Source organism: Balearica regulorum, chromosome 3 (assembly GCF_011004875.1).
Source record: "Balearica regulorum gibbericeps isolate bBalReg1 chromosome 3, bBalReg1.pri, whole genome shotgun sequence".
NCBI classification, from domain to species: domain Eukaryota; kingdom Metazoa; phylum Chordata; class Aves; order Gruiformes; family Gruidae; genus Balearica; species Balearica regulorum.
In genome coordinates, this window is record NC_046186.1 from 49,677,699 (window position 1) to 49,702,029 (window position 24,331).

General features: G+C 39.4%; 1 protein-coding gene across 1 annotated transcript in view; it reads left to right on the top strand.

Annotated features, from left to right (window-relative positions):
* The window catches only part of CRYBG1 (crystallin beta-gamma domain containing 1), a 65,975-nt gene extending 41,845 nt beyond the window's left edge, over positions 1-24,130 (top strand). Inside the window, exons 14-22 of the mRNA XM_075747813.1 lie at positions 6,220-6,346; positions 6,534-6,566; positions 8,310-8,419; positions 8,682-8,811; positions 12,520-12,659; positions 14,999-15,122; positions 16,315-16,473; positions 18,811-18,973; positions 22,174-24,130. Of these exons, the coding sequence (XP_075603928.1) occupies positions 6,220-6,346; positions 6,534-6,566; positions 8,310-8,419; positions 8,682-8,811; positions 12,520-12,659; positions 14,999-15,122; positions 16,315-16,473; positions 18,811-18,973; positions 22,174-22,262 (1,075 nt within the window). The 3' untranslated portion in view covers positions 22,263-24,130. The remainder of the gene's footprint in view (positions 1-6,219; positions 6,347-6,533; positions 6,567-8,309; positions 8,420-8,681; positions 8,812-12,519; positions 12,660-14,998; positions 15,123-16,314; positions 16,474-18,810; positions 18,974-22,173) is intronic.
* The last annotated feature ends 201 nt before the right edge of the window (positions 24,131-24,331 follow it).

Sequence of the window (24,331 nt, forward strand, 5' to 3'; positions counted from 1 at the left end):
TTTTAGTAGTGTTGCATTGCTTTTTTGGGGAGATTTGAGGGGGAGGGTGGTTTGGGTTTTTTTAACATAATGGTTCCCAGAACTTTGCATTGGCATGGCCATTAACAACTCTGTGCCACACATGTTGTCACACGCAGTTGATAAGTTGATAGACTTTGCTGTTTGATTTGTTCAGTACATCAGTTGCAGCTAGAGTGTCACAGCCTTGCAGACTGCATCAAAGTATTTTGGAAATACAAGCAAGTATTATCAACCATGTCTCCAAATATACAAAATTACTTAAAGTAGTAGAACCAAAAGACTATGAGTCCGTACAGCCTGTCTCCCTGCCTGGTATGCAGAGACTGGCTGAAAGCTCTGCCTTACACAGCCACACCCTAAATCTTTGTGTGTTATCTCTGTGATATCTCTGCAAGTTATGTCTGGATAAAGATTGCAGAATCAAGCTCAGTGCATTCCAGATGAATGTTTTTGATTTGTATATGAATATGGTATGACAGCAGGTTTTTTTCTGCCTGATGACCTTTGAAGCCACTGTCCACTTTTGTCTTCTGTAACATGCAAGGGAGATTCATGGGAAAGAGTCACCTCTGAAGGCTGGGAAACAAATTGTGGGTTACCTATCACGCCCTTTGTGTAGTTCTAGTAAATGTATCTGTTGCAGCTGAGATAGGAATCATACTTGAGTTTCAGTATTCCAGTAATTAAGAGTGACTGTAATACTCTGGTGGTAAAGGCATGTAGAAGTCATTACAAACAAAACTCTTGTCCCACAGACTCTGCTACTGCTCCTGTAATCTCACCTTGTAGTCTCTTAAAGATGTAATTTGTAGCACTAAGCTTTTCAGAAATTTAGGTGCATTGTTCATAACAGGTGACTAGTACTCAGCTCTTAACAGTCTTGTGCGACCCTTCTGTTTCCAAAGAGGTTGTGAGTGTTTGGGGGTTTTGTGGTGGCGTCCTTACTAAATGCTAATGTGTCAGAAAAGTTGAACGCTTCACGTTAAGTCATACTTAGTAATAAAATGCTTTATTTTAAGTGTTAAGTAACTGTTCAGGTAGAAAACTTTTATATCTTTCCTTCCAAGAAATCAGTCATAGAGCGATGAATAATCCATTGAGCAATTTCCTGAGCTGTTTAGACTGTAATGTAGATGATGTCATAGTGAACTGTGACAGATTCAGTAAAAGCTTGTCATAATATTTGGAAGTAACCTTCCTGGTATCATATTGAAAATACTTCATTAAAAAAAGTAAAAAATGTAAGAAGCTCTGAACCTTTCATAGCAACTTTTTTAACTACAGGTATCTGGACTAAGCAGTTATAGCAGTAACAGATAACAGATGATCTGTGTTTCCCACATAATTAATTTGATTGCTCTGTAATTTAAAGGGTATATCAAAGAAAAGAAAGCCTGACACTGCAGTGCACAGATACTACTGAACAAGTTCAAAGCCGAACTGTATGCTGAAGACAGCCTAGCTCTGCATTTGGGGACTGACTATTCCATTTCAGGGCAATTGAGCACTAGCTGCATTAAAATTTTCAGCTATTGTGTTTCTGAAGAATGTTTCTAAGCAATATTTTAACGTCTTTGCTAAATCCATTGTACAGAGATGCTGAAAAAATATCCTAAGGTAATGAGGATTGACTTATTAAAAAAAATAAAAAATGTTTTGCTCTTGAGCATTCTTCAGTAATTGGCCAAGCATAAAATCCAGGATATTTTATTCTTCTGCGATTACAGTGGGAGAAAACAATCCAGACTGCCTGAAAATAGGAGAGGCTTTTCTTCTTTTAAGTAGGGTTTGATCTTTACTTCCAAATTGGCAGAATATTAAGTGGTGGAAAATGGAAGTATTTACTAGCAACAGGTAACACCCTTTACAAGTTTAAGCAAGTACTAAAATCAACTGTTGTACAATGTTGATTTCCTCTCTGCTTAAAAACTCTTCAAGCTTGTATTTAATAGTGATCAAAATCTCAGGAATTGCATGTTTGAAATGTGTCTTTTCTTTATCCATAAACACACCAAACTTCTGCCAAAAGTACTGAAAAAGCCCCTGTCTTTTAGTTGATCCTTTTTGAACTTTGTGGAAGAACTTTTCCAGATTTGTTTTTTTTTTTACGTAGGCGTTTGTTATACTGTGGTCCTATCATCAGCCTGGTTTTCCCCTAATTTTCAAGTAATTAGTCTATAGTGCAGATTTGACTGCTTCTAGTGTACATATGGATAGTGATATTAAGGAAATCATTAGGCGATGAGTAGTTTGTATACAGGAGCCAGAATGTAGTGAATTTAATCTAGATGCACTTGGGAAGGTAACATGGGTAAAACTAAAGAGACAGGAGGTACAAGAACAAACCTCCTCTAAGAGCTAAAAAGGGCAAGAGCCCTTGGGTACCCCGTGGGAGAACATTTTCAAACAAAGCTTCCACTTCCCAGAGTTCCCATCTCTGAACTGAGCTGAACTGATGTTCAAAAAAACCTTTCAAGGACTCAGGAAATTAAAGTTCGCAAGTCCGTGGGATACTAGGAATCACAAGCACGAAGGGATATCATAAAGAACCTGTTTTCTCTGTTTCCTATAAAAAGAATTTTACTCATCCCCTCTGTTAATCATGCTAGAAATCTGCAGGTGCCAGTTAAGTTCCTGGCCCTTCCTGGTCTATCTGATTGGCATGTATAAGCCAATTTAAACCCATTGTCTCCATGTAGTATTTAAGCTTTAAAGATTGTGGATTCTATTTCAGACCTGAAGGAGTGCTTCTCTGCCTTGAAAGCTTGTAACTATGGCATTTAGTTTAATGAAGGTGTTGCCGTTTCATCTGTAGCTGAGAGAAAAGGTCCTTCCAGGATTTTGGTAATCTGTCCTATCCTAAAATGAGTCTGTGCAATGCAAAAAGGGGGATTGCCCCTCTCAGCTAACATTAGAAAGAGCGTATGTGATGAGAAATGGCCAATGTTTTAAAAGATAAAGTTAGGTAGGATGAATCCTGGGCTAACCATGGACAAAGCTCATTTTTGGCAAGTTATCTGTGTCTGGGTTCTTTTCTTGGCTGTTCTTGCAGACTCTGTTTGGAGCTGCACTTCCTAAACGTCGTACGTAGAAGGCTTTGGGGAAAGTTGCTGTGCATGTAATAGTACTAACAGTATATAAACAACGCTTCTCTCTACGTCTCTGGTTCCAGCGGCATGGATGGTGCAGAGGAGTGAAGGTATCCAGCACCACCCTGCTGGCAACCTGGGATAAGGCTGTTGCTCAGCCTAACTAAGGCAATTTGTAAGGGCTGGGGGTTACAAAAACTTTTGTGTTAGGAGAACTCACTCCCTGTGGGGCAGGGTTGTTGTTGCCATGCTGCAGAGCAGTATTTCAGTTTTTGTGGTGCCTGGCAGCTGGAATGTGCCTCCATATCTGAGTAAGAGAGTCAATGTCTTGCTCTCCAGGCCTTTCTGTTAAGTCAGAAGTTGGATTAAGGCAGTGCTCCTTCCTAGGGATAGTCTTGAGGTCTGACAGGTTTAGCTGGTACTGAATTCGGCTGCCTTTCCTTGATGTTGTTATTACTACTCTGAGCAGCTTGTAAGGGCTTCTGAATGAAGTGGATATGCACAAGTATTTCACCAATAAGCCCCGACTTTAGATCTAAACTCTCTAGCTGCATGGGTTAACTTGTATGCGAGAGTGGTACTTACTTATTTAAATCTCACTGATTTCAACATAAACATCTGCAAGTGATATACATTGATTACTTCTGTATTCAGGCTTCTTTTTAGATGGGGGAAATGAAATAGCTGCTATCGAGAGATTCTTAGGAGGCACCTGGCATGTTTTATCATTCACTCAATACCAGAAACACTTGTTTGCATAAACATTAATCAAGTTAAATTGTCATGCAGTGTAGTTGCACCCCGGCATTCGTGCACTGAAAAATCTAATGAACATCTGCTGATGAAAATTAGCTTTCCTTAACCAATTTCTGAGCTTTTGGTTATGTGGCATACAGGTATAGACACACCTGAGACAGTTGAACCGTCTGCTCAATTTATTGTACATACCAATGTCTCTTTGATAAATTACTATGAGGTGATTTTGAAATCTGCCTTGAAATATGTCTTAAGTAATTAGTGCATAGTAAGTTAGAAGAATTTATTATATCTGAGGCAAACCAAGAGACGTGAATAGCGTTAAATGTGAATCACTATACAAATGTTTGCCATGGAGAAATAATACCAAGTTCATACTCTCAGCACATACATGTTGATGCAGCTTTATTTCAATTTGAAGTTATCCTACTTGCTATATCTGCAGAGACTCTGGCATTTGTTCTTGGAATAAAACTGCAGCTTAATACAATCCAGTTGCTCAACACACATAGATCATTTTATGGTGAATTTAGATGGAGAGAGGTAGCCTCACTGCGAAGTATAAGTTCCATATCATTTTACTGCTTTATGATGTGAAATTTTTTGTTAGTGTTGAAACTCTAAGACAACTGCACTGAAAGTGGGTTTTGGCATAACCTAGCATACACTTACTATGCAGCACATTGGCTAAAATTAAAAGCTGGTTGACTATGAGTAGAAGATTATCTTGCAGAACCAGGAACCAGCAAGGTGTCCTGATCCCTGCATAAACACAATGAATCAAACTCCGCTGTTACTGTGGCCAGTGCTAATATTTGCATTCAAAAAACTCCAAACAAACAGAAAAGATGAGTTTTAAAAAAGAACTGGAATGTAATTATGGGAAAGTTTGGTAAGTCTAGCAGTGAAAGGCAACAGAAGTTATGCAGGTTATCATAAAAACAAAGGTAGTGCTGATGCAGGAGTGCTTTATCTGGGCTTTTGGTATGGAGCCAGGGTTAGAAGAATGCCGTAATAGAAGGTTTATTGAATGTAGTAGACTAGCTGATACTTCAGACTAGAAATAAAGCACTGCAGGGGTAATTGAATGTTGGAGAGAGATACGTAGTAAGTTGGTTACTTTTCTAATACTTCATGTGTGTTCAATGTCTTTCAAAAAGGCATATTCTGACTGAGACAGAAGTCACAGACTTGATGCAGAAATCTGAGTTTGATGCAGAAATCTGAGTTGGTGGTCTCTGTCAGGCATGAGATCTGACTGAGCAGTTATACATTAATCTGGTCAAATTTGTGATGGTTTTAATGCTTAACTTTCAAGGATGTTCCTCTTGCTGATGTCTGTGATTCCTAGCAGGCAACAGCCTGCTCTCACAGCCTGCCACAAAGATGATCAGAGGGCTGGAGCACCTCTCCTATGAAGACAGGCTGAGAGAGTTGGGGTTGTTCAGCCTGAAGAAGACAAGGCTCCAGGGAGACCTTATTGCAGCCTTCCAGTACCTGAAGGGAGCCTACAGGAAAGCTGGAGAGGGACTGGTTAAAAGGGCATGTAGTGATAGGGCAAGGGGTAATGGCTTTAAGCTAAAAGAGGGTAGATTCAGATTAGTTATAAGGAAAAAATTCTTCACTGTGAGGCTGGTGAGACACTGGCACAGGTTGCCCAGAGAGGTTGTGGAGGCCCCTCCCTGGAAGTGTTCAGGGCCAGGTTGGATGGGGCTTTGGGCCACCTGGTCTAGTGAAGGGTGTCCCTGGCCATGGAAGGGGGTTGGAACTAGATGATCTTTAAGGTTGCTTCCAACCCAAACCATTCTATAATTCTGTGATTAGCATATGTGCCTGTTCTTGCAACTCAACTTTCTATTGGGGTGTGTGTTTGCTTAAACAAAACTAAAGTGTAGGTACAGGCAACATTAAAAATTGATATTCCTATCTCTACTGCCTAGATGACTTTGAAAGTTGGCTTTATTAAAAAAATTGTATTCTGCTATCTGTCTGTTTTTCTGGAGAAGAACTTAATCTAGATAAAATAATAGAATTATGAAACATCTCAAAATATTCTTCCTGGAGATAGCTTTTAGGGTATCTAGCAGATGATATATTTGAACTTGTGGTCTGCTTTAGCTAACTCACTCTGATTCATATCGACATAGTAGGGTGAATGGAAGTGGAATTTGGCTGGGTTTTGGAGTATCAGATACACGGGTTTGTTTAGGGTTTTAATAGCATCACAGTTGAGCACTTGAGGGGAGAAATTTGTTATTTTTTCTGACATTAAGACAGTAATGAATATACAAATCTGTATTTTGGAAAAGTAGTGTGTCTTCTACCCCTTGCCCTCTTCTTCTGTCTCTCTTAGGTGGGTGGCTTATGAGAATCCTGAGTTTACGGGGGAGCAGTATATACTGGCTAAAGGGCTATATCCCAGCATTGAGGCATGGGGGGGAAAGAATTGCAAAATATCTTCAGTTCAGCCCATCATTATGGTAAGGAGTGCATTTTAAACTTTTTTTGCAAGTTTCTCTAAAGTATTTGGAGCTATACTTTTTCTGTCAAATTCAGTTTATTTACATTCTTTAAACAAAAATTAATAGTAAAGTTTTGTATGTTTGTTATTTTATCACTGTTTAAAATTCTTTTTTCCTTTTTTTTTTCCCTTCCAAACTTTTGCAGGATATTGTTGGAAGTGAAAGGGGTAAAGTCAAGGTAAGATACTTCTCTAAGTGCATGAAACATCCTGTGTAGTGTCTGTAATATGTGTAAATAAAGAAATGGCTTTTTGTCTAGTGTAACACCCAGGTATTTGCATAGACGGTTGACTAGTCAGACAAAGAGTAAGAACTGCAAGTGAAGGAAAGCCGCTTTCCAAATCTCTGAAGTAAGGCGCATTAAGGCCTGAGGAAGGTGGGATTTAATACACGGCTGCCGTCAGAACTTTCTCAGGGCACAGGCAGTGTTTTGGTTCAGCACGTGAGCTGTTTTGGGGTATTGGTGATTGTTCTGAGGAGCTGGAACCCGCAGCCCTCTGTGTGGAGGTGCAGGTACCTGGATTCTGTTGCTGAGGCGAGGGCTCTACAAGTTAGGTGGTGTTCACGGTACAGCAGTGACTTAATTCCTTTTGAACCTAGTTCTTTGTTTAACAGTTCTGCTGATAGTGGTTGCAGTTTAAGGGAATCTCATTCATTCACAAATACTGCTGAGTTGTGCTTAAAAGTTAAGGCCATCTTTGTCAATAACTAAGCGTAGGAAATGGCAGGGAGAACTTGTCTGTTCAGTGAGTTAACATATTTTTACGTTGGACTGTCTCCTATGTGCAGGTGCTAATACGTAGTTTTGACAGTGATGGGCGGCTTTATTCATCCTTTCATAATTCTGAACCTTTTCATGGTTGTCTCTGTACAAAGTTACTTTTATTTTCATTTCAGTCAAAATAGTGAGTATGTCATAGAACTGAAAACTAGGGAGAAAAGTCTTAGCTGTCTCATTTTGCATTCTTGATTAATAGCATGCCTCACTGGAATCTCCTTCATAGGGATAATTTATAAACTCTGGGGAACAAAAATCTCAAGGCTGCTTATTTTCAGCTATGTGCATGAAAAATTATTTGCATTTATATATTATGTGCCTGTTAAGACCTTATCCTAAGGAAACAAAGAAGTAATGGCTTATAGTTAACAGACTGCATCCCTCGTCAGCATGTTCCTTTTTGGAGAACGCTGTACATGCCCACACTCGTATCTCTGTTAAAAGTGAATAAAGCTGGTAGGCATGTGATAATGTGAATGACTTCTATGTGATCAGGGTTAATTATCCTCTAACCAAATTAGCAGGTTTGCTGCTTAGAATTTTCTTTCTTTTTAACAAGGACAAAAGACTCTGGGTGACGTATACTCTCTTACCCTCTGAGCAGAGACAGAAGAACTGACATGACTGTAACTATAGCTGTAACAGGAACATAAACCCCTTCTACCCTGGGAATATATACTGTGCCTGTTGGCGTACTGAGTACTTTGCCAAGATTATGCACCATTTATGTTCTGAAAAACAGATAGTTTTCATTTAGTGGGAGGAGTATGTATTTTGGAGATTAAATGGATTAATAATCTAAAACAAAACTGTTTATGGCCCTTTACTAAAGATGTGCCTATTCTGGCCGTTCTGTGGGAATTTAAAAATCTTCCCTAGCAGATAGTCCAAGGAGCTATCTTTGTTAGTGTTGTTTTCATTATTTTGTATGTTGCCGAGTGATTTACAGCCAGAAGTAATTTTTGGTATTGTTACCTTGCTGTCTTGAACAAGGATTACAGCACGGAAGAGCTAGCAAAAAATTTATGTAACTGAGGAAGGCTAGGTGTTTTAAGTAAATCTAATTATAGAAATAATGGTAGAGACATGTTACTGAAGGTTGAAGAATGAATTGTTTTTAAATATGTTTATAACTTTTTAAAGGTCCAGTTATTTTCAGAGCCTGAATTCAAGGGTAACTGCCAGATATTTGAAAAAAACACAAGATGTATTGATTCATTTGCTGTGAAGTCTTCAAAAATTTTAGATGGCAGGTAAGTTATATTGAATGAATACTGGAAAATCACTAAAATAGTAAAGGTTTTTGAAAAAGCAACCAACTTTCTAACACCTGGTTTCACATATGGGGACTTACAGAGAAGAACACTTTGCAGTTTACACATCAATCTTTAGCTTGTCAGGACAAAACATTGTAAATAATGTTTCTGTCAGCAGCTCTTGCTAAAGACTGCGAAATACTAGCATCATTTTACTTGCACAGAATTCTTAAGAGGCAATTTCTTCTCCTTCCTGCAGCTGCATAGTCTATGATGGGGAAGAATTCTCGGGTAACCAGTATGTGTTAGAAGAAGGAATCTATCCGGATCTGACGGCGATGGGTTGTTCACCCCAAGCAGTTCTAAAATCTTTACGGATTATAAATATTGTAAGTAAAGCTATTAGAAATATTGTAAAGATAAGTACACTGATGACTCTGACCTCCCCATTTTTTGCAACAGTAGAAATGCTAGGGAAGCACAGACAGCAAAGGAGTATTTTTACTGTTTTTTTTTCTACACAGTTGCAGTTAAATGTCCTAGCTACAGTCAGTTTTTTTGACCTCTGTGCTGTTTTTGCAAAGGAGAGGACATTGCAGAAGCAGCTGCCTGGGATCACTGTTCATAATAACTGCTTATAAAATGAATTCTGTAAAAAGAGTCAAGGATGTGTCACATAGACTCTTTATTTTCCAGTAGGAGAGACCACTTAGAGCGGGTTGAGAAATGTCAGTAGGACAGCGTGAAGAAATATCTGTACTGCGGACCTTGTTTTTTATGCATATAAAAAAGCAGACTTAACCAAGCCACTTTGCGTGAAATACATGTAATTATAAAACGCTATTGCTATCATCAGGGAAATGCAATTTGAGTTAATCATTAAATAATGCACCCTTCTAGATAAAGTAAAGCAACACCCAGTGCCATTTGGCAAAATCAGACAGTGGTGTTATGTGTGGTGGATACAAACTAAACAACATTTACATATTGTGCAACTCATCAGAGGCGAGAAACAAGTTTGCTCAAGCCTATAACCAATCATTATGATGGATCACTTGTGGAATCTGCAAGTATCTTTTAAGATCAAAGTAATTACCAGCAAAATGTGGTCAAGAATCCAGAAACTCATGGCAATATGAAGAGATGGTACTCATTTTAAAAAAAGGAGTACACTATTGACTCTCTTCTTTGAATTTGGCAACTTCATTGCACTCCACTGTAATTTTGGTAACCCGTCAGTGATGTAGCAGTTGACGAAGGAGAACTAAAATGTGTCATCCTCTTTCATGTCTCTGGAACATTTTGATGTACAGTGTAAACAAACATCTGCAGCAAGTATGTCTGCCTTCTGAACTCTTTGGCTGTCCGGTAGACAGATCCTATTAAAAGCAATGGAAAAGTTTCTAGCCAAGCTTCATGGGTGATCACCAGGAATTAAAATAGGCTCTTTTGTACACATCAGTATCAAATTCTTGGGTTTAAAATGCTTGTTTCAAGCTGGAAGGATCTTTTGGAAGATTTATTATTTGTGACAGAGACTGTTGTGTTAAAACAGCCAAATGCCAGTTCTGTGCCTCTTAAGTTCTTACAAACTTCTGAAACTTGTTCTAGCCGTACAGTTTATCATACTTCAGACAGTAGCACAGAGCTGCATCTGTCTGCAAGTCTTGTGCTGCTGCTCCCTTCCTCAGAGGCTCCCTTCCTGTGGAGAAGAGCAAAATGGGTTACTTTGCTCAGCAGTTTACTAGCAAACCAGAATACAGAGGATAAGAAGTTAGGTTGAAACAATCATATTATACTGTTCATTTTTCATAATTTTACAAAAGTTTGAACCTTATTATTCCAGATACTGGTTTCACCTGTCAGATTTATTTTGGGCCTCTTTTTTTTTTTTTTTGACAGAGCCAATCTTAATTCCTCCCCACCATCTGCCATTCCCATAACCTTCCTCATGATTTTTCTGTGACATTTCTATACAAGAAGCACCTTTGCTATTTTAATGTCACGCTACTATACTTACCTAGTGTAACTCCCCTTTGCAGGGGTCCATTTCTAAAAGACCATTAAAAAAAAGGAAACAAAAGGGATATTTGATTAACTTGGAAGTGAAAGTTAAAAGGGCTTTTGTTCATGAGCTCAAGGTTTTTGGGGTTTTAAACCACTATTTGCTTGATTGTGCTTGCTTTGCACGCTCCACATGGTTGTGCTGCAGATAGAAAATAGCATTTTCCCTTCTTGAATTTGCTACATGTTCTTTTTCCTGAATATTTCCTGTGAATGTGGTTTATGCATGAACAGTCATGCTGAAAATACTTCTTTTTAATGAGCAACTCTGTGAAATAACTAAATGTAGATACACAGGAGCACTAGCTTCACACAGTGCAGTACATGGGAGGTACTGAGAGAAAACTCATGAGCTGACCTTGCACTTCTCTCTGTGGGGAATGTTTTATGTAACAGTGTTGCTGCTGAATCTAAAAAATGCCCAGAGTGGAAGGTGCGGTGGAAAATTGGAGGATTTCCTCTTCTGTCTGTGTGTTTTCTTTGTAAGTCGATCACTTCTGAAGCATTGCATATGGCTCAAAGGCTGCTGCTTGACCAGTTGCGTGTCTCGGGGTGTAGGTCTATAAAAGGGCTTGAGGTGTCAGAGGCACCGGGATATCATCGTGGTGTGACTGTTCCTGTTGGGCTCTTTACCCATGATGGCACATGCCAGTCTGGTGTTTAGCTTTCACAGTGGGGATGAGTGTACTGTGACTTTGGAATACGCTGAAATGGCATTTTCATACACTCTCCTGGCATTTTCCGCAGCCTAGCAGCGTGCATGCGATGAGGAAGCGTAGCTCAGCTCCTATGTGATAACCTGGACTGCTGCGGAGATAATGGTGATGCTCATGCAACATTGTCATCCGGGCCTTTAAACATCTAAAGGAAGATTAAAGAGAAATTTAAGTACTGTCTAGAAATTGGTAGACATGAGGTCTTGCCTAACAAAGTCACACGGAAGCATGGATATCTGCTGCTGTCTGTGTACGGAGCCATCTCTGCCTTGGAGGGCCTGTTTCCATGCCTGAGGCCGGATGGGAGTCTGTCGAGACTTTGCGTCATGTCGGGCGTTCCTGATCCAGTTGACGCGTTTCGAGCATGTCGAATGCATGCCAGCAGGAAGGAGCTCTTCTGGCTATGGCGTCGGTTTTATGCAGTCGTTGCTGGAAGATTTGCGAGAAAGGGAGTGGCAGGGTCATTTCTATCTATGAGCGTAAACTGTAACACCAGGACACTCGGGCTTAATTGACTTTACCCTGAGGGATTTCAAACCCTGACCTCCCAGCGTCCAGGGGAAGGCCTTAATTGTGAGATGTCATTTCCAGTCCACTACAGATACCTTGCCACACGGAAGAGTCCAAGGTTCATTATCCAGAAGACATTTAAAATGGATGCGGGGAGCTTCATGTGGGTGGAATCCCTTTGACACCAGAAGCATTTTGACAGAGAAGAATCATCTCCCCACAGCAATTTGGAGGATTCAGATGTTACAGTTTTTGCTTGAGTCATGAATTTCACCTCAGAAGTATGAATCTTGAAGCTTTTCTCTAGTCAGAGATTGATGTTGCCATAACCTACTGTAAGAGTTAAAAATGAGAGCAGTAAGTGATAAGCAGTGCTGACAAAGCTGTCATCGTTTGAAGCTGTAGAAATCAATATTAACTTACTGTGTGTTGAGGTCTGAAGATGAAAATTCCTGCAATGAGTGGCGTTTAGTGCAATGGAAGAAGGATATGGCATTAATTAAAATGTATTTTAAAACATACTTAAGACATTAGGGAATAATCAACCACAGAGACATTTGTGTGTGCTTTAAGATTAGGAAGTTTTATGTTCCATGCAAGAAGATCCCTTGTGTGTTTTGTATAAGGGCTTTTTACTACTTTTTGATTTAAGTAACCTGTTGCAGAGCAAAAACATTACTCAGAGTCTCTGGTCTTAAACAATCAAGAAGAAACCTTTGAGAGAAAAGGGCTGTGTGGAATAATGATGTTCACAGTCACCATCTGGAGTTCTAACATGCTATAAAAGTGCTCATCTTCCTTTTGCAGGAGCTGTCTGAGCCGTGCATAGCTCTTTTTGAAAAGGTGGGTTTCCAAGGAAAGAAAACTGAATTCAGTACAGAAATCTTAAATCTCCAGTTCCTGGGATACAATCCTCGAATAGCTTCAGTTCAAGTCCTTGGCGGCATGTAAGTTTAAAATCACTTTTTGATTCTTTAGAATGATGTACGTATTCAACAGAAAAATTACAGGCGTTAGAAACCAAGGAGTGTAAAATTAGAATATCATAACGTGTGCAGTGCATTAATGCAGTTTCTTCTAGAACCGTTTCACCTCATGTTTCAACATGTTATCACTGACTGGTGCCCTGTGCTGGAAGTAGAAATTGATTTGGATAAAGCTCACAAGGAAACTGGTGTCTTCTCTCATGCCGTATTATAAAAGCCAGCTTACATAGCATCCTTAAAACCAACTTCGGTGCTCTTGGTTTAGGTCTCAGTCATTAAAAAAATGTCATTAAAAGTTTGTGATCTGTGTCATCTATCATAAGTTCAAAATGTTTTAATAAGTCTTCACATTCATCCTTTTACCTAGATGTTATGGACACAGATGATGATCTGGCCCCTTTTGGCATTAGTAATAATCCCTTTTACTTCAGGAACTGGGTCAGGCTTTTGGTTGTAAATCTAGCAGTTAAATTTGTTAGCTATTTTTAAGCAGTTGTGTTCTCTAAATTTACTTTTGAGGATCCTGTGAAAAAATAGTCTATGATGAAGTTTAAAAACTGTCTGGAAGCATTTTGAAAACTAAGTGCTATCTTCCAGTGTTCCAGCAGATCTATTAAATTTCTCTTTTAGTGTCTTTCCTGTTGTTAACCTCTGCCTCCCAGACACTTGCCCCAAGCATATGTTCAGGTTTTTTCTAACTTGAAGAATGTGACTTATTTTTTTTTTAAACGATAAATCCTTGTTACTGTTGCTTTGCATTTAAATGTGTTCTTTTTGAAGAGGTAAATTTCCAAGGTGTGTGCTGGAGAGATGCAGTTGGATAGCTTAAGAGTGCCCTCAAGTGGATAGCTAATACCAGATCTGTAGAGCAAACTGTTTTCCCCATCCGGATAAGCTGATCAAAGGGTTTCCTTAGCACACTGAAGTTTGAAACATAAAGGTCCTAAGGTACATGCTCCATATTCTAAGTCTCCTGAGATTTCAGTATCTTTCACCATAACCACAATGTAGTTGATTCTCACTTTCCATAACATGAAATAACATGAAGTCAAACACCAAGTTAGTTCTTTGCCACGAACATGGTTACCACAATTCCAGGTAATGGAGTTGTGAATTGTGTGTGTTTCCTGTCTAATTAATACATATGTTTTTTCTGGTTGATCACTGGAAACGTATAGAGTATGATATGAAAATTCTGATTTCATTACAGCAGTGGCAGCTGCTGAAATGTGTCAAAATACAAGTTTCAGAGTGTCCTTGTCCCTACTGCCTCCCTTATTGAAGGGATTTTCATCTTCTTGTCCTTTGCTAAGAGACATCTGTTTATAATACTCTTAATTTCATACCTGGGGATAGATGTGTATTAGGCTGTGAAAAAGCACCAAAATTAAGGTGAGTGTGCTTCTTCGGGATATAGCCATCTACTGACAAATCAGCCAGAGGAAAGGAGGTAACAGGAAAATGTGTGTATTAAGCGTTCATGTACTCAAAAACCTGTGGCTGTTGGACAGTCCCAGCAAATCAGTGTGAGAAAACTCAACACATTGCACTTTGCAGCCTATTTCAAAGTCTAGTTGTAGTTCACTGCCTGTGCCAACAGTAGAGAAGTGGAAGTCAGGTTCTGACAGGTTGCTCTCAATGTGATTGTAAGTGTGCTAGGGAATGCTAAACAAAATTTTTCTATATGCTTTTTCTCTCTGTCTTCCCCCCCCCCCCCCCTTTCAGGTATTTGGAAAGAAGAAAGGTGTTCTGAAATAAAACTTCTATCAAAATACCCTAGAGAACATCCCTGTTCCCTGCACCCTGTTGCAGTTCCAGTATTTGCTTGTTGCAATCTGCATCCCTAGTAGTTATTCTCCATGTGGGTCAGGCCTGTCCAAATTAAGATACACAGAACTACTGGTTCTGTACATGCAGCAATGTAGCATATACAGCATATGTAGCACATACATGTATTCTCCTTGAGGAGTCACAGTACCTCCTGAAAATAGATCATATTTAAAATATGGGTTCTCCCTGTAAGGCAAGAAGATGTTTTGTTTCATTCAGCTTGTAATTTTTAAACAACAGGACTTTAAAATGTGACCTCCAGTGTACTCATCTTAATGTGGTTGATCTAAACCAGGACATGATTTTATTATTTTTGAAGACCTGTTGAAAAGAAGGTCACTGGCTTTCCAAAGCTAAACACTACTACTTTATGGGACAGATTTCTGTTAAACCCATGTATTGATTCCAAAGCAGCATTTGGCAGTAATAGCATTCTGTCTTTTTTTTTTTTTCTTCTTTTTTTCTCATAGGTGGATAATTTATGAGCATAGTAATTACAGGGGGCGTCAGATGTTGTTATCACTGAATGAAATTCCAGATTGGTATAAAGCAAGTGGCTTTTGTCAGATAGGTTCTCTGAGACCTTTACTGCAGGTGAGTAGGCGCTGACATGAGATTGTCAAGTACTAATCTATATTTTCTAGTGGGGTTGGGGGATATTATACAGTTGGAAGCAACATTGCAGTCTTGATGCATGTCACAAGCGTCAGCAATGGCAATTGTGTAAAGAAATCACTCTGCAGTTTTGCTTGTAATAAAAGCTATTTGATTATGCTACATGACTTTGCAGTTCTGCTGCTTAAACTGTTCATTAATCATACTTTAAACCAAAGTATAGAAGACAGCATATAAGGATTGCCTAAATTATTTAAACAAATAATGGCTACAACTACTATAGATAAATTATTTTAAGTTGCTTTATAATTAGCACCCAAACTGGTCACTGGCATACTGTCTGTACTATCTGCGTTATTTTTGGAACAACAAGAAAACTGGTCAACAAAATTGGATACTTCAATTAGTAGTGATTTTGTGTTGATTTAGGGGGAAGGTCCTTCCCTGCTTATTACTTGGCAGAATAATTGGCAAATCTAATGCAAAACTTACTCTTGTGGTGTCCTTTTCATTTTGTTCTCTAAATAAGGACCGTGTGATTTGGCCCAACACTGTGGCAGTCCTGTAAGCTTTAACATTTGAGGTTCTTGCTGAGCCATATTTTTTTGAGGAAACAACCTTTTCTGCTTCACAGATTACTTGTACCTGTAACCAAATGCATTTGCTTGCTGTCAGAACGTTGTCTTTGTATAGCCTTAAGCAGAGTCAGGAATAATGCATTTTGTCTGCCCTGGCTGAGAGCTCGTCTAAACAGAAATGTTAATGGGTAACAAGCAGCAGCACGAATGTGCCCTGTAATACTTGCTGCCAGTGAAATAAGCAGCACTGCACAAGTGTACCCTTAATGAAAGCTAAAAGCATCTATACTAGAAGTTAGCAGGGACAAGTTAGTGTTGCTCTGAATTAAAAATTCTTAGCTTTCCATTGTGTGCTAATCTTGGTGCATAGAAAAGCCTAAAACTCTCCATGCAGAAGGGTGAATTCTCAAAGCTTGGCTTGTCCTAGGCATTTATGGACTTTGGAATTAAACTCTAAAATAGGAAAGTTAAGCTTTCTGAAAGACGGAGAGACGTGGGGTTCAGCACCTGAGCAGCAATTGCTCTGAAGTTAACCAGAGCAGGATGCGTTCTGTGCTGAGACTGTGGTTGAAGAGTTCTGTTGTTTTCTGCAGAAACGTGTGTACTTCAGGCTTCGAAACAAGGAAACAGGAAAATTCATGTCAGCTGATGGAAACTTAGACAATCTGAATCTTCTCAGAATACAGGTTGCAGAAGATACAGACTCGGATGATCAAATCTGGGTTTATCAGGATGGATTCATAAGGTGCCGGGTGAGGTTCAAGTTCAATGTGAATTTTCTCTTTTCCTCTCCAATAGTAGGGCTTTCTGAATCCAACTCCTACTGTATCATCTTAATTTATTTTATAGGCTTATTCCATTTCAGCTGTCTTAGAATCTTTTTGTAGGGGGTTGTGTTTTGTTTTTTGTTTTGGTTTTTTTTTTAATTCAACTCTGGCTTTTTCAGGTGATAGAATCTAGTTGTATGGTATCTTTTCTGATGTAATTGGAATTTTGATATATTTTAGTTATGATTTACTTTTCCCCTAAAGAATAGTAGCCTTATAAGCACAATCAACACCAGATCATTGTCTTGCTCTTCATGAGCTCCTACTTTCATGCCCTCTTGCTCTGTGAAAATATTAAAAAAGTGTCCAAGCAGGGGAGACTTTTTAAAATGCACACCTTCCTGATAATATTTTGAATTGTGCATACCTTGTGGTGGGTCAGTTAGTGTAATGTAGGTTATATCCTCTTCTGCATTCAGGCAAACTTAAAGATAAAATCCTACCTTTTTAGGGTTTTTTGTTTGATTGTTTCTGGCTATCCCTGTATTTGTCAAATTCATACTTTTTCCATTCCTCTGTACAAGTTTCCAAATGAAGTCCTCCTTTTCTCACAGTCCATAAAACTAATCATGTGCGAATTGTCATTGAGGTGAGCAGAGGTATGCACAGTTCGTAATGTTTAAGCATGAACAGTCTCAGGTAGGGATGCCAGCCAAAGAAAATTACTTTAATACTGTTAAAGAGCTTGACTGCAAAGAATCATGTGAACCTTTTCTATAGGGTTGTATAACTTCAAAGGAGCCATTTATAACTATATCATCTATGCTGGAGGGAAGAATCTGACTGTTAATAAGCTAAGGCATTGTTTGGACATGTTTACAGGACACATGCAGTAGTAAAAGGGATTTATGCAGACAGCAAAATGATGCAAAGTAAGCTAAAAGCTGTAATATCGCATACAAAAGACTTCTCTCTTGACAGTGCCTCTCAAACATTTCACTGAAAGTATTCATATCAAGGTAGCGTGGTATTGTAAGGCTTTGGGTAAATGCTCTTGGGTTTTGTCCCTGTCTCTGTATCTCATAAAGCAGTTTTTCCATGCACTGCAAATGCACAGCTCGTGCTATGTAGCAATCGGGTACCTTAGTGTGGAGTGCAAGCTGGCAACATGCATCTTAAATGACTGAACTCTTACACAGCTCTGCCATCTTTCTGTTGAATGGCAGTAAATGTATTTTGAGCAAAAAAAAAAAAAAAAAAAAGGGGTTTTCACCACATTTTAAAAAGAAGATTAAGCTCATGGGTGGGTAGGTACGTGCACGTAGGCAAACGCAGGTCATTGGAAGAACTTGTGACTTTCTCCCTGTAAGCTTAGGTCATCTCACTGACTGAGTCATGGTACCTGAAGGTATGCTTTAGGTTTTCAAAGAAGGGCTGGTTTAGGTAGCAGGGGCAGCCAGTAAGCAGGATATGAAAGTAATTCTGCTTATTTTGCCAGAAACAGATACTGTGTAGTTATGTCCTTTATCTCCAAAAGTTCTTGCAGAACTAGAAACAATTAAAGAACAAAAAAGGATGCACAGAGGAGATGGAGGGCTTCTGTGCAAGCAAGAGATAAAATAGCTAGGACTTTTTAGGCTGCAAAGGGGGCAGTTTGAGGGATGATGTGATTGAAGTCTCTTCAAACATAATGTGGACAAGACATCCCTTAAAATAAGGGAGAGGAAGGGGGGGGGTGAGGAGAGCATCAAATAAAACTAGTAGTTGCCTATCAAATTTTTTTTTTTTTTAATAGTAGTAGTTAAGATTTGGAACTGCTTGCCACAGACGGGTCATGATACAGAAGGGTGTTGGTGTAAAAGGATTACAGTTATCCCAGTGGGCAGTGACTAACAAATTCACATATGGGACAGAAACTGTCTGAGTATTAAAGGTACCAGATCTGCATGGAAAAGTCTCTGCCCTGGAAACTGCTGTAGACTGGGAGAAATTACCAACAAACATATATAATAGAGCAGAGTAAATGTAATCTTCCATGGCATCTGTCACTGGCCACTGCTAGAGGCAGGTGCTAATTGTACCTTTTGATCTGATACAGCATGGTTATTTTAACGTTCTAACGTAGTGGAGTAGTGTCAGCAGAAACAGGAACAAAAGGAAATTAAGTAGTCTTGAGTTTGGGGCAAAAACGCATTCCTTTAGGGAAAGTAGTTCCTAGATTCTGTTCTCACCTGCTGACATCTGTCCTGTCTGTTTAAAAAACAGTGGATACTAGAAGTAAGGCTGGTTTGAATAATTGCTGTTGCCTTTCTGATGATACAGATGGCAGAGGATTGCTGCTTGACAATTGTTGGAAATCTTATAACTCCTGGCTCTAAACTCGGTCTGTCATTTGAGCGGAATGAAGACAAACAATATTGGCATATTAGTCCCGATGGCAGGATTTATAGCAAGATGAAACCCAAGCTGGTTTTAGATATCAAAGGTAAGCAAATGTGTTATCTCATTACATTGTCTCTTAATTACATGGTATTTACAGTGGGATAGGCACTAAACGTGCCTATAAATTAAGGATGGTGTTATAGTTACTTTAATCTAGAATTAAAAAAGACCCGATTAGCTAGTCTGACCTCCTGAATTATACAGGCCTTAGGACTTCATTTCATTTTTCCTACATAGAGTTTAGTAACTCACAATACTTGCTTATCTTGTATTCCCAGTGTCCACTCACTGTAGATATCCTCAGATAATTTTACGTGGCACTGAGTGATCTGACTATAATTATTTAAAATGCTGAAGCAAGAAAAACCTAGCTTCTTATTAACTTTAATTTATATAGAGCAAATTTTCTTACATAGTAGATGTAGATGCAATAGCCAAAGGACATTAGGAAAGCAAAGGCAGGCTTGTACACTGATGTGATTAGATGCAAAAAGTTTTTTCATTTATTTATTAATCGCTATACCTTTATTGTGAACATGAGATTCTGCCATAGCAGCCTAAGGTCTGTGTGCACTTGATGCGTATTTTAGAGTCGCTTTTGTCACAGCAATTTGATTCATATAGATACTGTTTCTGAATTTTGTTTTCATAGTTTCACAGAAGGTCTGAAAAAGCAACAAATTGATTAGCAGAATTAGCATAATCAGGTGTTCTTACATAACTGCATTTTCAGGTGGGGGGGGAGTAATCATTTTCTATAGCTTTTAATTTTTTTAGCTGTTTTAACATTAATTTTGCATTAATACTGTGACGTTAATTACGGCAATTACAAAAACAAACCAAAGTCAACAGTCAGCACTTTAGAACTAAAAAGGACAGGACTATCAGAACTGTGAGAAAAGGGTTACCTAATGTCTGACTATAATACAACACTGGCACAGATAGTCACAAATTCTCTTTACTGCCATAAAAAGCTAGTGATGATTAATTATAAACTTATCAAAAAGGCTCCAGTTCAAGGGACAGTCTTTAGTCACAGTGATTCTGCATACCTTTTTCTAAAGTCAGTTCCAATTTGCACCAAACAAGGAGAAATACTATTATGCTGCCTTGTCTTCAGTGAATCACATTAAAAGCAACTATGTATTCTGCATTCACAATTGAAGAACTTGACAATGGATAGGTCTGGTGATGAAAGTGTAGATGTACTCTTAGCTTTAAAAAATAAATCTGTACGGTAAATATGAAAGAGTAGGTACATCTGGCTTTTATTTGAGAAGGCCCAGTAGGAACATTACCTGTTTCTGCCAATTCTGCTGATCCATTCTTGACCACAAATTGAGCATTAATGAATTTGTGAGCAAAGGAACGCCGTTGTGCGACTGCGCAGTTACCAATGCCACCTTGTGGATACCCTGGCATAGCACAGGGCCTTCTCCAAAGCACCGCTCTGTCCAAGTCTCTTGTTCCACTGACAGAAATCCTATCTTTTCCCATTATAACACATTTACATTCTATCAGACACCATTTAAAAATATTTTTTGCATTCTCAGTGATAACTGAGCTGTGTAGCTAATGTTATTTTTGTAGCTGCTGGTTAGATTTTTTTTTTTCTTGTGGGAGTATTTGGTCTGGTATTCCCTTTTGGTTTTCCCCTCTTTCTGAAGAACTTTGCAAGTATTTCTGCTGCATATCTCTACTGCTTTTTAGTAATTTAGAAGCACCTCTCCTATGAAGACAGGCTGAGAGAGTTGGGGTTCTTCAGCCCAGAGAAGAGAAAGCTCTGGGGAGACCTTACAGCAGCCTTCCAGTATCTAAAGGGGCCTCCAGGAAAGCTGGAGAGGGACTGGTTACAAGGGCATGTAGTGATAGGACAAGGGATAATAGCCTTAAGCTGAAGGAGGGTAGATTTAGATTAGATACTAGGATGAAATTCTTCACTGTGAGGGTGGTGAGGCACTGGAACAGGCTGCCCAGAGAAGCTGTAGCTGCCCCCTCCCTGGGAAGTGTTCAAGGCCAGGTTGGATGGGGCTTTGGGCCACCTGGTCTAGTGGAGGGTGTCCCTGCCCATGGCAGGGGGGTTGAGGTCCCTTCCAACCCAAACCATTCTGTCATTCTATGGTGGTTACCTGGTAATGGCAAGAAGAGAAATCATGTTGGTGTTAGCCTTCTGAGAGCTTTCTGATTTGGCACAGTGGCACCAGAAAGCCTCCCCCAAATTCCCCAAGCAGAGAACTGCTAAGGTGCTTGAGATGGCATTTCCTTAGTACAAAAGAGCCGCTTGTAAATGTGCCTGCCCAAGCAGGAGTCCAGGTGCCTAGCATATTTATTGATGAAATCCGCTAGAATCCGTATTTTTCACGCTCACCATAAGCTTTCAGCTGCCAGGCTTGTCTTTTGTTCATTCAGGGAGCGTGAGGCTCTAGGGGTGCAGAATGAAGGACGGTGTCTACAGGGTTGTCCTGGTGCTCTGTATAAATGGTTGGCTCAGGTGGCTGCTTCCCATGGGAATACCACATGCTATTGCAGCTGTGTTGTACTACACGAGATGCATGTGTTCGGCACTTCTGCAGTGTGCACTAGATGTAAGGAAGAAAAATGTTGGTTCTGACTTTCAGCTCTAGTCCGATGTTTCTTTGCTTCTGAGTTTGTCAGACTACTGATGGTGCTCTTCTATGGACACATGTTTGGCATTGCATCACACCAGTAAATTAAGCCCCTCTAAGAAAGGGGTTTGTTTTTGCATTCGGGTATGTTCAGCTGCCAGTGGAAACAGCTGAACATTGGGTGATGGTCTGAGTGTGGTGACTTGTGATGTGATCTTGTCCCTGGTGTGGTCATGCTCCTATTGTTTTTTAGCAGCAGGGCTTATTTCATTGTGTAAACGTCATCTTTAGAGCTGACAACTGACACTGTTGAGGGGAAACTGAACAGCTAAGTTTGGCTTTTGGGAAGTGAGAGTCTTAAAGGAGGTACACCTGCCTGTATTGCAGCATTTCCTTCCTTTGCTACACACGCTGAAAAAGCTGAGGTGCTGAATTACTGAAGAGGTGGAGAGGAGCAGGCTCCCTTGTTTCAAAATTACTTCCAAAAGCAGGCAGTGATGAAAATGAGTTTGTCTTTTCAGTGCCTTAGGGAGAAGAGAAACTGCCTACACCAAAGCTTATTAAAGTTGTCCTGAAATCTAGAGTATGCGTCTCTTATTTCAAAGATAATCTACACTCTTGAAATTTTTCTTTACAGGGGGCACGCAATATGATCGCGACCATGTTGTTGTCAACGCAGTCAATGAAGAAAAGTTAACGCAGTGTTGGGAACCACTGGTTGTATAAACCCAAACAAGCAAAGATGACATTTAAATCGGCCACTATTCTGGACACTAGAATCAGCACTGCCATCTCTGAAGGATACAGGATCAACAACGAGAGTTTGTTTTTTTCTTTGCAATTTAAAAAACAAGCAACAGAATGATTTCACCTCTCTTTCTCAGATTATTATCCCTATAAAAGCTTGAATATCTCTCTCTCAAACTTTTTTTTTTTTTTTAAAAATCATCACAACTCAATGTGAGATAGAGAGTAGTTCGTTATTCCTCGATCTGGAGTGGAAGAACTAAAGGTGGGAGAGACCCCCTTGGAGTTACAATTGTGTCAGTGAGTAGTTAATCCAGAATAGTCAATAAGCATAATTTTAAATTATTTTTAAAAGGGTTTGTTTTTTTTTAACTGAGAGCAGGGCTAAAAAATAATGAAAGCTTATTTTATAAAGGACAGGAGTGCAATGTGTATGTGGGTATAGCAACTTGGACCTATGGGCTTGTAGTATAGAGAAGTATTCACTACTGGAAATTAATATATTTGTTTCACTGGAACAAACTTATGTTTACTGAAAGTTTAAAGACTGCTAGCACACCCAAAGAATTTTTTTAACGTGGCTTCAAATATAGTTAGTATGCTAATGTAGTAAATCCTAAATTAAGAAAAAAAAAAAATCTAGATTTTTCTTATGGAGAGAGATGATGTAAATTAGTAGATGTTTGTTAGAAAAAGAGAGGGCTGGCAAAAGGATGTATCGGAATGTGAAGAACTTGCCCATTTTCTAGGCTGCCTAACTTTCTGAGTTATGGGTATTTTACGTCTTTGCCAAGTCAAATTTTTATCTTTTAAAACAGTTCCAGTAAGTAGAGTCTTCCTGAACTCCAAAATCATATAGAAAACAAGAATTCTTAGGGAAAGTATCACTCTACATGACTGCAACAGCCCCGAAGCGCTGTGGTTACTAAGTTTTTCAGCCCCTGCCTGTTGGGCTTACTATGGAGATTGCCAGACTCCTAAGTATTTCTGGTGATGTTGGAGAGCAATGTCTGTGGTGGGCTGATGGCTCTTGTTTGCTGCTGGGAAGAAGTGCCAGACTGCTCTAGAAAGGGGCATAGCCAAGCCTGGATGTGTGCCCATCCGCAAGGCATATGCAAAGTAAGGGTTACTGGTTTAGTAAAGGACTTTGTGACAAGTAAGACATGCTGATGACTGCAGGAGGTTCTTCCATTGCCCTGCTCTTCACCTGGTTTTGTTAGTTTTCCATAATAATGTTGGCAAAAAGATAAAATACAAACGAAGTCTTGTACTATGCTGCTGTGTTTTGTTCTGGCGTAGACCAGTGTTATTACAAGCTGCTCCTAGGAGCATCCAGACCTTTGTCTTGCATAGTAAGTCTGTTTAGAATTAACATTTTCAGTACTATTGTATTGCCTCAAAGGAATACTGGTGCTTTTGTTGTTACCACCCTAGAGGAAGTGCCTTACTAATTTTCCTCCTTTTGTACAGACATACTGAAGTCTTGTTGCTCTGAAATGTGCTGCTTTTAGTTCTCCATAGAAAATGTGTTGTTATTGGTTCCAAACAGTGGTACTTTGTCACATTGATGTGCTCTTGCTATATATAATATAGCATTTTACAAATAAATTTAAGTTAGGTAACTTTTAATTGAAATGATTTTTAAAGGTAGAAAGCTGACGCTTCACAGGTAGTTTTGCTTCTGCTTGCACCCTTCTCTGTCCGTAACTCCTCTGTGACAGCTAGCTAATGAGTACATACATGGTGTGGAATAACTGCAGGCTCCAAGGAATGGATGCTTCTCCTATACAAGCAGGCGTTAAGTGCATTTGCACATGGGGCCACAGTTCACATGGCGGCTGCTTCTCTCCCCTGGTAGAAGTGCTGCATAACATGTTTTTTCCATCACCATCACCGCACCACAGTAAACGTGCGGTTCTCAAGAGGTTACCGCTTCCCTTCGATCTACCTGCATAATTGCAGGGGAAGTCCACTCCATAGCCCATCTCTGGCAAAATGGTAAGTTTAAAAAGAGTCTAAAACGGACACATGCCCCCTCAAGCACTTCA